The sequence below is a fragment of the Populus euphratica genome, unplaced genomic scaffold, assembly GCF_000495115.2.
Source record: "Populus euphratica unplaced genomic scaffold, PopEup_1.0 scaffold6.1, whole genome shotgun sequence".
NCBI classification, from domain to species: Eukaryota; Viridiplantae; Streptophyta; class Magnoliopsida; order Malpighiales; family Salicaceae; genus Populus; species Populus euphratica.
Genome location: NW_011499849.1, coordinates 2,241,496 through 2,254,540, shown reverse-complemented (window position 1 = coordinate 2,254,540; position 13,045 = coordinate 2,241,496). Strand labels below are relative to the sequence as shown.

The 13,045-nt window shown below is 34.6% G+C and overlaps 2 protein-coding genes across 2 annotated transcripts; one reads left to right on the top strand and one right to left on the bottom strand.

The window, feature by feature from the left end:
- Positions 1-295: 295 nt before the first annotated feature.
- LOC105120559 (F-box/kelch-repeat protein At5g43190-like) lies at positions 296-1,748 on the bottom strand. Its single transcript, XM_011018815.1, has one exon. The coding sequence runs from the start codon at positions 1,598-1,600 to the stop codon at positions 476-478; it is 1,125 nt and encodes a 374-aa protein (XP_011017117.1). The 5' UTR covers positions 1,601-1,748; the 3' UTR covers positions 296-475.
- Positions 1,749-6,936: 5,188 nt separating this feature from the next.
- LOC105120558 (uncharacterized) lies at positions 6,937-10,109 on the top strand. The gene has a single exon (XM_011018814.1). It carries the CDS (start codon positions 7,132-7,134, stop codon positions 9,901-9,903), a length of 2,772 nt encoding a protein of 923 aa, XP_011017116.1. The 5' UTR covers positions 6,937-7,131; the 3' UTR covers positions 9,904-10,109.
- The last annotated feature ends 2,936 nt before the right edge of the window (positions 10,110-13,045 follow it).

Here is a 13,045-nt window from a genome sequence, read left to right as displayed (position 1 = left end):
TCCTACTAAGACGGAATACGAAAGAAGGAAACAAGCGAGCTACCTTGCAAACAACGACACTCTCGACATCGTTTCTCTTAGATAGCTGAGAGGGTAGGTTAAGGTCGCAGCAAGTCACCTATTTTGAAGTACTGGTGTTTTCTTAGTGCACACGGCAAGGCCAGCGGGAAACTATCAACTGCTAGTTATGTCATATCGTGAGCTTTTCTGCTCCAACATTATATTCACTGGACGCTGCTGATATTGCCTATTTTTCTACAATATATGTATCCATAACAGCCATCCATTTTACGGCAACACAAAACTCAGATTCCTGAATAGAAACAGAATCAAATCCTAACAGAGCAAATTTCAATGCCACGAACTTTATGTACAAACAAGCAGAATCTGATAAGTTACAAAAGAACGTACCATTCCAGGAAAAATAAAATAAATAAACACCCTCACACATAGACCAAGAAACACTACAAATGCCTTAAACTGTAGCATACAACTCTGGAACAAAAGAAAACCACCTGAAGCCACAGCTCCACTTCTCAGGCAACGAAGGACATTTTGGGAGCCAATGCCAAGTCCTCCGTGACACCTTGCAATACAATATCTCTGGCCAAGTATAGCAGCAGATACAGATCATCCCCTGATGCCAAAAGCAGTAAACACGCTCATAGTTGTGGTAACAAACTGAAAAAAACTTCTTACACATCATTTCAGGCAAACTTTCAACTTCAATACAATTCCTTCCATCACCCAATTCCCACAATTTCATGCTCCTTGAAATCCCATTTCTCCCAACCCCACCAATCAAATACAGCTTATTTTCACCATCACTCACCAACCTAACAAATGTCAGGTCCCCTGGCAATTCATTGTCTAATCGCTCCCACCTACCACTCTCCAAATCGAAGCGCACTATAGAAAATGGCTCGGAGGTGGTAAAATACAACGACCCATTAAAGAACACACCTTCTTGACGATAATTATCGCCTAAAATTGGCTCAAAGAGATCAAACTTTTGCCAAGAATGAACTTTGGAATCATAAACAAAAACAGAATTGGAAGAGAACTTAGAGCATAGCACAAAAATCTTGTACCCAAATGGCATTGACACGAAGGCAAGTGACTCAAAAGAGAAAGGGTAACTAGGGAATTCAACAATCCTAGAAGATTTAGCCAAGAAGTTGCACACAAGAAAAGAATTTGAACTGGGAAGAGAGAAACAAAAGAGCCCGTTAGATGATGAAAGAAGAGAACAAGATGGGGAGCCATTAGAACCGGTAACGGGTGGCAAAAAAGACAGTGATAAAGCTAAGTGGCGCCAGGAGCCAATGATAGAATCATATAAAGGGAACTGCTGGTAAAACTGAGGGTGAGAAAGCAAGAGAAAAGAAGAGAAAGGAGAGCCACGAGTCGTGTGTTTGGACATGAAAGAGGGAGAAAACATAAGAGACTTGAAATGCTTGCAAGTTGATCTCAAATTCAAGAAAGTTTTTAAAGGTAGGCAAGATAGAACATGCTCCAGTAACTCCTCCGGTAGACGGCTCCAGATTGCCGGGTCCATTTCGGGTAATCTTGATGGAGACTGTAGACTCTTTGGCGTCATGGGTTGGAGATCTTTGCCGGATGCTAAGCTAATCCCAATTTGCTTTTGTCTTTTCGAACTGAAACGGGGGCTAAACACACGTACGTAAAGGCACAGAGTGTTTTTGTAAGCTGTATTCTAGATGTGGGTGGCGTGTTCAATAAATTTCTTTGGCACGCAGGAACGAGAGAGTGGTGACAAGAAAGAGAGATTGACTTTAAAAGTTACAGATCAATTGTAAGCACCGGTCAAACAAGTGATTGGTTGAACCAACAAGTCGGTGTTTGGTTTTGGGCTTTTAGCAGCAAGGAGGCTTTTTTTGTTTTATACTAATTTGTCCTCGGTACTCAGTAGAATACAATTGGGGAAAAAAACAGAAGAAGAAGATCATCACTGGCAATGTTAAATCGTTCAGTTCTAAAGTTTTTTTTTTTTTTTTAAATCAACCATTTCCTATCTCAGATCTCCCCTTATTTTTTTAAATAATATGATGTTTCCATCAACAATTATTGATGGTAATTGATAAAAAGAACCAAGTAGTTCACTTTTAATGATTTCAAGAATCAAACCGAGATGAAAATAATAATTATAAAAAAAAATCGTGACAAAATTCACTAATAAGTACAATAATTAATCCCATTATAAAGCTCCATTTAAGAAGGAGGTTCAAATGATGTCTTATGATTTTGTTAAATTAGTTTTTTTATATTTTTAGATTGTTTTAATTTGAAAATATTGCAAATATTTTTTTTAAATATTTTTTAATAAAAAATATTTTAAAGATAATAATTACTATATAAATACTTTTTTATCCAAGAAAGAAAACCCTGCTATTAAAGAGAACACTCCCCGACACTTTTCCTCGTCTTCACGGTATTGTTTTTGTAAGTCTCCTAAAAGGGCAACTAGCCACTTAGCCACATGCAAGTCAACATGGTTTGCTATGTCCACAATGTATGGCCATGCGCTGTGCATCCCTCCAGAAAAGAAAAACTTGTATATATTTGTCGTACCATTAAATCTGTACAAGCAGATCAATGAATCTATAGCTGACTCGAGCACCCGTGTCCTGATTTCCATGGATCTCGAATTTGTAAAACTAAGGATAAAAATGTAGAAGCCAAAACTTTCATGCAAGTTTTTTTTTTTTTTTGTTCTCGAGGATCGCTTCCTCCGCAGTCCACACACATAACATGGCCAGTGACTTATGTCTGCATTTCTATGCATTGTTCATTTTATAACTTTATAACTGTACTAGAAACATTTTCATTCCTTTGACAAATTGGTCCTTTAAAATTATTATTTTTTCACTTTGATCTTTTAACTCTTAATAATGTAACCCGTCTATGATCTCAACATTCCTTCACACAAATGCTTTTCGACTTAAACCTCTTTAATTGTGTTACCTCTTGAGGATTTAAACTAAATCAACAATAGTTAAATCTTAAACCATAAAAACTTTTTTTTAGGTTTATTTACCATTTGTTTAATTTAAATTGGATATGCATCTTTTTTTAGGTTTATTTACCATTTGTTTAATATGCGCTTAAAGGGCGAGTCCAAATTCTTTGATATAAAAGAATATGAAACCACATTTTATTGGTTCTTGGAAAATTTAAAAAAGATTTTGTAGCTTTTACTACTCATTCTAACATATTTAAAAAACTCACTGCACAAATGACATGTGTTGCCCTTATTCAAGTTATGGCTCCATTCTCGTTTACTGGAGTCGTTGTGGATTCCAAATTTAGCAAATGGCTGGCTGATTCTCCGAGTAGGGTCCTGACCGTCATCTATTTGAATCCCACAGGCCCTGAAGTTAACGACCATGTAAGCCTCCAGTGGCTATCATATGAGCAACCAAGGACTCGAACCTGAGACCACAGAGGGAGCAAACCCCTTGATTTCAAGTCCTTACCACTTGGCCACCACCTAGATGGTTGTTATGGCTCCATTCATTTATTGGAGTCGTTGTGGATTCCACATTTAGCAAATGGCTGGCTGATTCTTCGAGTAGGGTCCTGACCGTCATCTATTTGGGTTTGCCCCGTGGGCCTAATCCGAGAACTCAGAGTTCGTCTTCATTCTTTGAAAGGAAAGCTGTTGTCTTTGGGTGGTAGGATTTATCCTGTCAGACCTTCTATCTAATATTTATCATAAAGCTGTCTGTTTTATTTAAAATAATTTAAATATTTTCTATTAATTTAAAAAATAAAACAAAACAAAATAATTTTTATTTTATTTTAAATTTCAATCTGTTCTAGATTTTTTGAATAAATTTTAGTAAAAATATTCTGATTTTATTTTACATGTTTCATTTTAGACCTAAAAAACCATTTAATCAAACCCAAACTTCGACTTATTTTAACTAAAACAAGATCATAAAAATACAATATAAATATTAATAACTTAATTTTTAACTACAAAATAATGTTTAATTAATTTAAAAATAAAAAATCAAACAAAACAACAACAATAATAGATTTATTGACCCTAATCTATTTTTTTAGCATGGTTCATCTTCATTGAACTCCCTTCTCCTAACAAACCTTCATTGATATTAATATTTATTACATTCCTTTCATTTTTTTAGTTGAATAAAACATAATTACATATATTTTTTTTTTATAAAATGTTAAGAGATCAAAAAATAATTCTCTATTAATATCATAATAAAAATATATTTTACAATATGATTATAATATTAAAAACATTAAATTATTTCTTATTATATTTAAAAAAAATATGACCTACTTGTGATATTAAATGAGTAAACTAGAGAATTTTAAGGGGTGACAAATAAAATTTATAGTTTATTAAGAATATTTTAAATTTTAAAATTATATTTGTTTGACATTGTATTTATATTGCATAATTTATAATTAATTTATTTTAAATTTTAATTATATTTATTGAATTATATATATATATATATATATATAATGAAAAGACATATTAAAATATTTTATTTTAATTGAAAAATAAAATATCTATCAAAATAGATTTGACAATCTCACTACTTTCTTTCTCTTGAAAGACAGCGAAAGGTGCTGTCATTTTTATTTTTTTTAAACATAGGTCTCCTGACGGCAGCAGTTTTTGTGTAACAGGGTGTTTGATGAGGAAAATTTGCAAAGAATCCTCTTTCGAAGCCAAGGGATTGGGCTCTCTGGTTGGTAAGAACAAGGCACTTCTATTCAAGTGATTTAAAGGCGTGGTGGCATCGAGATTTCGAGGTGGGCACTTCTATTCAAGTGATTTAATGGCGTGGTCATAGTTTTTAAACCCGGCATGGTGGTTGACCCGGTCCAAGACCTGGGTTCTGGGTTTGGACCGGGTCACCGGGTTTTGACCGGGTCAAACGGGTCGGCCGGGTCAATTTCTATTTTTAAAAAAATTCAAAACGACGTCGTTTTAATAAAAAAATAAATAAAAGTCAACGGGTTACCACCGAGTTTTGACCGGGTTTTGCCGGGTTGTCCGGGTTTCCGGGTCAACCTGCCGGGTCGGCTGGGTCACTCTGGGTCATAGCTTACCTTATTTTTTCATCAACCTGGCCCGGTTCCAGCCCCGGGTCTGCCGGGTCCCGGGTCAACCAGCCAGGCCGGGCTGGATTTTAAAACTATGGGCGTGGTGGCATCGAGATTTCGAGGTGGAAGGAGTTTTTCTTGCCGAAATATAAGCCTACTACTCGAAATGGAATCTCAACGTTTTCAGGCCAGTTATCTCCATACTGGAAAGGCATATACAACACAATTAATACTACATTTCCTTAAAAAATTATGTTAGGTTCGGCTTGGATGACTGGAGAAGGATCCTGTTGAAGGTTAGTTTTCCAAGTCTTTATTGTTGAAAAAATTATTTAAAACATGGTTTTTCCTAGTCTAAAATCATCTATAAAACTAATCAATTTTCTCACAACCCAAACTGTTTTTTTAGCTAAAAAAATATTTGAGTTTAATTTTGATTTTATAGAATTAAAAATACTAGCCACCACTATCTTAACACAAACAGCTCCATCAAACCACGCCACAATAGCCACCACCATTCAAGCAGCCCTGATCAACAGCAATACACCATCAATAGACCACCACCAGAATCCAGCCCCTAACCGTCGAAAACTGTCAATACCCACACGATCCCGTCACCACGCTTCTCAATCCTTCTCCAACCAATATCTCAGCTATTTAGTTGAGCTCATTCAACAATGAGTCCAAAACCATGACACTCCTTAACTGGGCCTTCTTTAGCCACTCAAAATGGCTACCCATTTTCCCTTGGAAGCACAGGTTAGGAACTAAGAGAAGAGTGGAGACTTGCTTTTTGTGGCTTTTACATGAAGAGATAAATGGGTTGAATTGATGAGAAAGCTTGTGAATTGATGGTGTGGATCTTGGGTGATCATTGCAACAGCTTCTCTCCTTCACACCAACCTAAACAAATAGCCACTTCAAACCAATTCAGCTTAGGCTTGTTTATAATTGTAATAAGCGATTACAATTTAAAATGTTTTCACTTAAAAATATATTAAGATAAAATTTTAGCCCCATCAAACCAATTCAGTTTAGGGCTATTGTTTCCTGTGATATTCAATCATTTTTGGTTAGCAAGAAATCTGAATACTGGAAACCTGTAGACAAAACATTGTATTTGAAAGCAAGTGCTGTCCTGAAACCATGACTATGCTGTAAAACTTTAGAAATTATTGGCAACTGATGTCAGGACCCATTTTAAGATTAATAAGGTAAATTAATGTGAATATACAAACTAAATGTCAGGACCCATCTTAATATAACATTTATCTTAACATTTAGTTTGTAAAATCCCAGAGTTGTGTGTATAATATATATTGATAAGGATGGTTGACTTAATTTGAATGTAAATTTCTGTTTTTTTTTTAATATTATTCCTTAACCGAGCACCCTTTGGATGATTGTTTTTTATTTTATGGAAGTAGATAATTCCCAAGAATATTTTTTTCTTTTTTATGGAAGTAGATAATTCCCAAGAATGTTGGATGTGCATTAATCACTAACAAAAGAAGAATTGCTTATCTTGGAGTGATATCCAAGCCTGGACTCAACCCTGACTTCCAATATAAATTTATAAGTAGATTTCATTATATGTGCAATTATTAAGAATTTGTTTTTTTAATAAATATTTAATGTTTTTGAACAAACTAGCATGAAAAAATGAAAAATTTTATTTTGAGATTGAGTTAATACACGGGCTAAAAGTCAGTATTCAGGTCAGGTCGAATATGAAAAGGGCATATGAAGTCCAATAAGAAGAGCCCAAAGTGTCATGATTTAAAAGAGTGGGCCTCGTAAGGATGCGGGAAAGCGAACCATTTCTTGTCTTAAGCACCAAATGGGAAGCTGCATTAGTTTCCATCAGGAACACGGAAAAAAAGTTCTCTATGCGACCTGGAAACGGCTTCAAGTCGAAAACTAAATCAACAAGAATCAGTGATAAATCAGGAAAGCAAAGGGGCTTTAAACATTCTCTCCGTTCTTTGCACCCCGCTATGTAAATTCTCTCACCCACAAACCATGGCGGTGTTTAAGGAATTTAGAGTCACAATGCAGTTTAGGGTAAACCAAGAGGTTGAGATTAGAACTCAAGAAAGTGGTTTTCATGGTTCATGGATGAAAGCCACAGTTATTGATTCAAGCAAGCAATCTTATCACGTCCAATACGAAAATTTGCTTCAACTGGAAGATGGTGCTGAAAAACTAGTGGAAGTTGTTACCTTGACACCCACTAATACTGCTTCTTCTTCCCGGTTAAGGCCATTGCCACCAATGGTCAGTTTTGGGGTCTTTGATTTGTCTTATGGGCTGTGTGTGGATGTTTATGATAAGGGATCTTGGTTGGAAGGTGTGATCTTTGATCATGAAGATGGGTCTAATGAGAGGATTGTTCTTTTGCTAGAATCTGGGGGAGAAAGAAAGATAAAGATTGAGTCTTTAAGGATTGGTCAAGAATGGGATGTGTTTACTGGGGTTTGGAAGCTTAAGGGAACATGGCCATTAATTGGGTTATTCGACGGGTGTGAGAAAGATCAATCGGTTCTTTTCGGGACTCGTATGATTGTTGATTCAATTCCTAGGGAAAAACCATTGATTTATCATGAGGGTGGTGGGATGGTAATGAATGCAGTTGATTCCGATGATGTGGTTTTGGCAAACTCTGATAAGGACTCATGCAATAGGGTTGATATGGTGACTGATTGTAAGAGAATGGACGTTGTGGATTCTGATGGGGTTTTCAAAGATGGTTCTCAGGTTGTTATTACTAGTAAGAATCCGGCTAATGGGGACTATATGTCGATCGGTGATTCTAATGGTGAAGGATTATTGGGTGCTAATGGGAAAAGGCTCGGAAAGAGAGGGAGAAAGTCAGCGCAGAAAGGCTTTAGGTGGGTTCCTGCTGGTCCTGACCTGTTACCTGCAGCTGAGTTCTGTCCTGGTGCCATCACAAGATATGCTTCACATGGCAATCAACGACCTCCGGAACCTCTTTTGATAGATGTTAGGAAGCACCTTGCATATGTTGGCTGGATAATTGAGTGCAAGAAATATGGCAGCGCATACAAATTTCGGTATACCTCACCAGATGGCAGCAAGACTTACTTTTCTCTCCGTCTGCTTTGTCTGGATATGAGGGATCCCACAATTGAGAACTCTTCTCTAATTTCCCAAGACTTGATCAACGATGTTAAGAAGTCCTCTGGCATAGACTATCCTGGAAAGAGTAAGAGAATGGATGAGTTCTCGCAGTTTCCATCTAGAGCTGATTCTCAGTTAAGAAATGATGATGTTGGGTTATTAGGTGATTCTGAGCTGAGGCACCAGCAGGGTCAAAATGCCAGTCTTCCGAGGCCAAGGAGAGAAAAGATAATTGAAACTCTAAAGAAGCTTAGGGATTATCAGAAAAGTAATCAAGAACAAAATGCCAGCCCTCTAAAGCAAAGGAGAGGAAAGGTAATTGAAACTCTAGAGAAACCAAGGGATGGTCAGAAACGACAATCAAGCAGAACAGCAATGCAGGAAGTGACTCCAAGGTCCTCAAAGTGCAAACCTCGTTGTGCCTTATCTTGGATGATTGACAACAATTTGGTGTCGCTGGGGGAAGAAGTGAGTTATCGTGGAAGCAAGGGCCCCGGTGAATTGACAAGAGGGAGGATAACTCGTGAAGGGATTGAATGCAACTGTTGCCAGAAGATTTTTACTCTCACTGGCTTTGAATCTCATGCTGGAAGCACCAATCACAGACCAGCTGCCAATATAATATTGGAAGATGGCAGGAGCTTGTCAGATTGCCAAAGAAAGAAGAAACCCCGGATTAAGATGCAAAGGGTCACGAGAGAGGCTAAGTGGAAAGGGAGACAAAATCAACATCAAGGTGAGACTGACTACATTTGTTCTGTTTGTCACGATGGAGGCGATTTAATTGTATGCGATTATTGCCCATCTACATTCCACAAAAATTGCGTTGGTTTGGAGGATATTCCAGAAGGGGAATGGTTCTGCCCACCTTGCTGTTGTGGTATCTGTGGTGAAAACAAATTGAAGTACGATGTTCAGGAACCTAAAGATTCTCGTCTTCTCAGTTGCGATCAATGTGAGCGTAAATATCACATTGGATGCTTAAGAAACAAAGGAGTAGTTAAGTTGAAAAGGAAAGATCCCAAGGATAGTTGGTTTTGCAGCAACAAGTGTGAAGATATATTTACAGGCCTTCAAACGCTTTTGGGAAAATCAGTTATAGTAGGTCCAGATAATCTCACTTGGACATTGTGGAAGTTTATGGAGTCTGATAGCTGTGATGTTGAGGCCCCGACTGGAAAGCACAGCAAACTTGATCTTGCTGTTGAGGTGATTCATGAATGCTTCGAACCAGCGACTGAAACTTACACAGGAAGAGACATTGCCGAAGATGTTATTTTTAGCAGAGAATGTAACCTAAATCGCTTGAACTTTAGGGGATTCTACACAGTGCTTCTTGAGAGAAACGATGAGCTAATAGCTGTGGCTAATGTGAGGGTTTTCGGAGATAAGGTGGCAGAGATTCCTCTTGTTGGTACCAGGTTTCTGTTCCGTAGGCTTGGAATGTGTAAGATATTGATGGATGAGCTCGAAAAGCAACTCATGAATTTGGGAGTGGAGAGGTTAAGGCTGCCTGCTGTTCCTAGTGTGCTAGACACCTGGATAAATGGTTTTGGGTTCTCAAAGCTGACAGATGCCGAGAAGATACAATATTTAGACCGCACTTTTCTGGATTTTCCAGGCACTATCAAGTGCCAGAAAGTGTTATTGTAGACCCCTTCAGAAAGAATGAAAGCCTGGTTGATCTGGTTATTGTTAACATATCTTCATTTTATTTTATTTTATTTTATTTTTGGAGTAGAATGCTCACTCATTTTTTTTAAAATACCAGATAGTTTACAACTTATGAGAAACCTAGATGGTAGATTATACTTCTATCTGTATGTTCTGATTTCTATTTGAGTTGGATGCCCGGATGCATCAACATGTTATATTCAATCATGTTTGCAAAAAGAAAGACCAGTGTGCAAGCTCATTCCATTTAGCAGCAACCTTTTCCTTTCCCTTTCCCCGTGAAACCTTTCTTTTCCTGTGTTTCAAGAAGTCACCAAGACAGAGCAAAAGACTAACAATTATCTTCTTGCCATCTCAGTGAGTACATGAAAAAAGAAAGAAAAAACAGTGAGTAAATGAATCAATTATGAGTGATCAAACAAAGGTCTTGTATCTGCTTTGCCATCTCAGTTCATTGTTTTCCACTTTTCCACTCAGAATTCAGTAAATAAGGCCACCGAAGAATGTATTAACTAAAAAAAAAAAAACAGAGAGAGAGCGAGAGAGTCACTAGGAAAAAATGATAGATTAGGGTTAAAAATAGGACGTATACATCTGCTCTATAAATGCAAAATACTAATGGGTCAGTTATCCGGTACAATTTACAAATAGATGTAGCAGCAGATGTCAATCGCTCCAATTATCTCGATCTTCAGCTGGACGTCATCATGGATGTCCGTGTCAAAACTCTTATGAGAAAGTAGCAGCATCTATTTATGCCGTGCATTTTCACGAGGATGATGAATTAAGTTTTAATTTTTTATAATTAAAATATTTTTTATTTTTTATGATATTTTAATTTATAATAGATTTGAAATTTATCATGTGGGAAACTTTATTGTTAGTAAATATGGTATAAATATTGATGAGGATAGAAGTTTCAAGCATTAGAGATTGATCAGTATTTTTAACAATTAGTGACATCCATAGTTTTTATTGGTTAACTACTTTTGATAAAAGAATCATATGAAATTTCAGTAATATTGTGTAATTGATTACGAAATGCATGAAGAAATAGGAATTTATGGGGAAAAATAAGCACAAATGAGCTTTGCTTTATTTTTTTTTAAAAAAGCATTGCTTCAATTCTACACTTCTAAATTTTGATAAATTATTTAAGGTATAATATGATGCTTTTAATGTCAAAATTAATGGATTTTTCTCTTAAAAAAAGAGACTCATTGCATTTTTTAGTGAGAAGTTGAGTGATACTAGATTAAAGTTGTCTATATATAATATACAATAAAGAGTTATATGTTATTTTTTGAACTCCTAAGATGTATAACTTTATCTAAATGGTAAAGAGTTTACGTTGTATTATGATAATAAGACACTGTAATTTTTATATAATTAAAGAAGAATAAATAATAATACGCATGCAAAATAGATCATTTATCTATAATAATTCCCGATTAGAAATGTGTATAAGATTAGAGTTCAGAATAGAGTTATTGGTGCTTTGAGTAAGAAATCATCCTTATTGGTTATTTTATAAGAGAGATTAATTGATTTAACTATTTAAAATAAATTTATATGAGAGATTAATTGATTTAACTATTTAAAAAAGTTGTATAAGCATGATGAGGATTCTAGTGAGATATAAAAGAAGTGTTAGAATATAATTGTTAATAATTTTCATATTCATGATGTATTTATGAGTAATGATAATCAATTTTGTATTCTTTGGTTTTCATTGCAATAAAAAGTGGATTTAAGACTTGCACGGAGAACGTTTAACTAGCTATTTGGAGCAACAAAAAACCATTGATGATATTCTTAACATGTATTTTTGGCCTCATTTAACATAGCATATTGGTCAATTTATGCAAAAAAAATTATATTATTAAAATTACCATGGAACAAGCATAGGATACAAGTTTATATATGCCTTTATGTGTTCCTAAAAATATGAAGGACTTGTTAATATATATTTTACTTGGATTAATCCATTCACAGAGAAAAATGGGTTTTATATTTATTGTAATTGATAAGTTTTCACATATAATGTATTTATTCCTTATAAAAAGATAAATAATTCATTTGTTATCGCTCTACTCTTTTTTTGAGAGGTGTTTCAATTATGTGAGGTATAAAAGACAATCATTTCTAATAGGACAATAAGTTTCTTAATCAATTTTGGTTTACCTTATAGAAATTATATGTTTTTTTATTATAGTTATTTAACACAATATATTCATAAACATATTGACAAAAAAAATCTTTAAATCGATCACTTGAAAATTTAATAAAGAATATTTAAGGTGTCAAGCTAAAATGGTGGGATTATGCCTTTCCATTTAGAATTTGCATATAGCACTAATAAACATATTTCCATGAGTAAATCATCATTTAATATTATTTATCTAAAATGTTCTAAGTAGGTGCTCAACCTTGTATTAGTTTAGAAGGATATTGGATTTAATATAGTTACTAAGATTATAGCTATGAATGCACAAGCTATTATAGAGTATGTGAAGAAGAACTAGATGAAAATACAAATATAAGGAAATTATTGATGTATATTGTTGTGCTTAAGTGTTCAATAAAGGAGATAAGAAGATAATAGTATTCCTTCATAAAAAATAACTTTTGATGGGTTGTATAATAAACTATAACAAAAAAAGGTATAAACCTCACATCTTTCTAAAAAAGATATTATCGATACATCTAATAATATAAGTATTTTTATAATTTTTAATGTGCTAGATATTTATTATTTATATGATAACCAACCTTTCTATTTGGAGTTTAGGGGTGATTTAAGGTTGAATTTTTTGTAGTAAGAGGGAACTTATATGGAGGGTGTGACATCTATATTTTTATACCATATGGACAATGTCAAGCTAGAAAAAAAATCGCAAACAAACCCAAAAGTATATGAAATGAAGCTTGAAGTTGCTATTTTAATTATTATCTTTGTCAATTTTATATTTTAATTATTTATTTTTTAGTTTATAACTTTTAATTTAATTAATATTTTATCATTTAGAAATCCTAATGTTAAATGGATTTTATTAAGTAGGTAAGTTTTAATTAGAAATTATTTTCTATAATGAAATTTAGATTTAAAACTAACATAAAT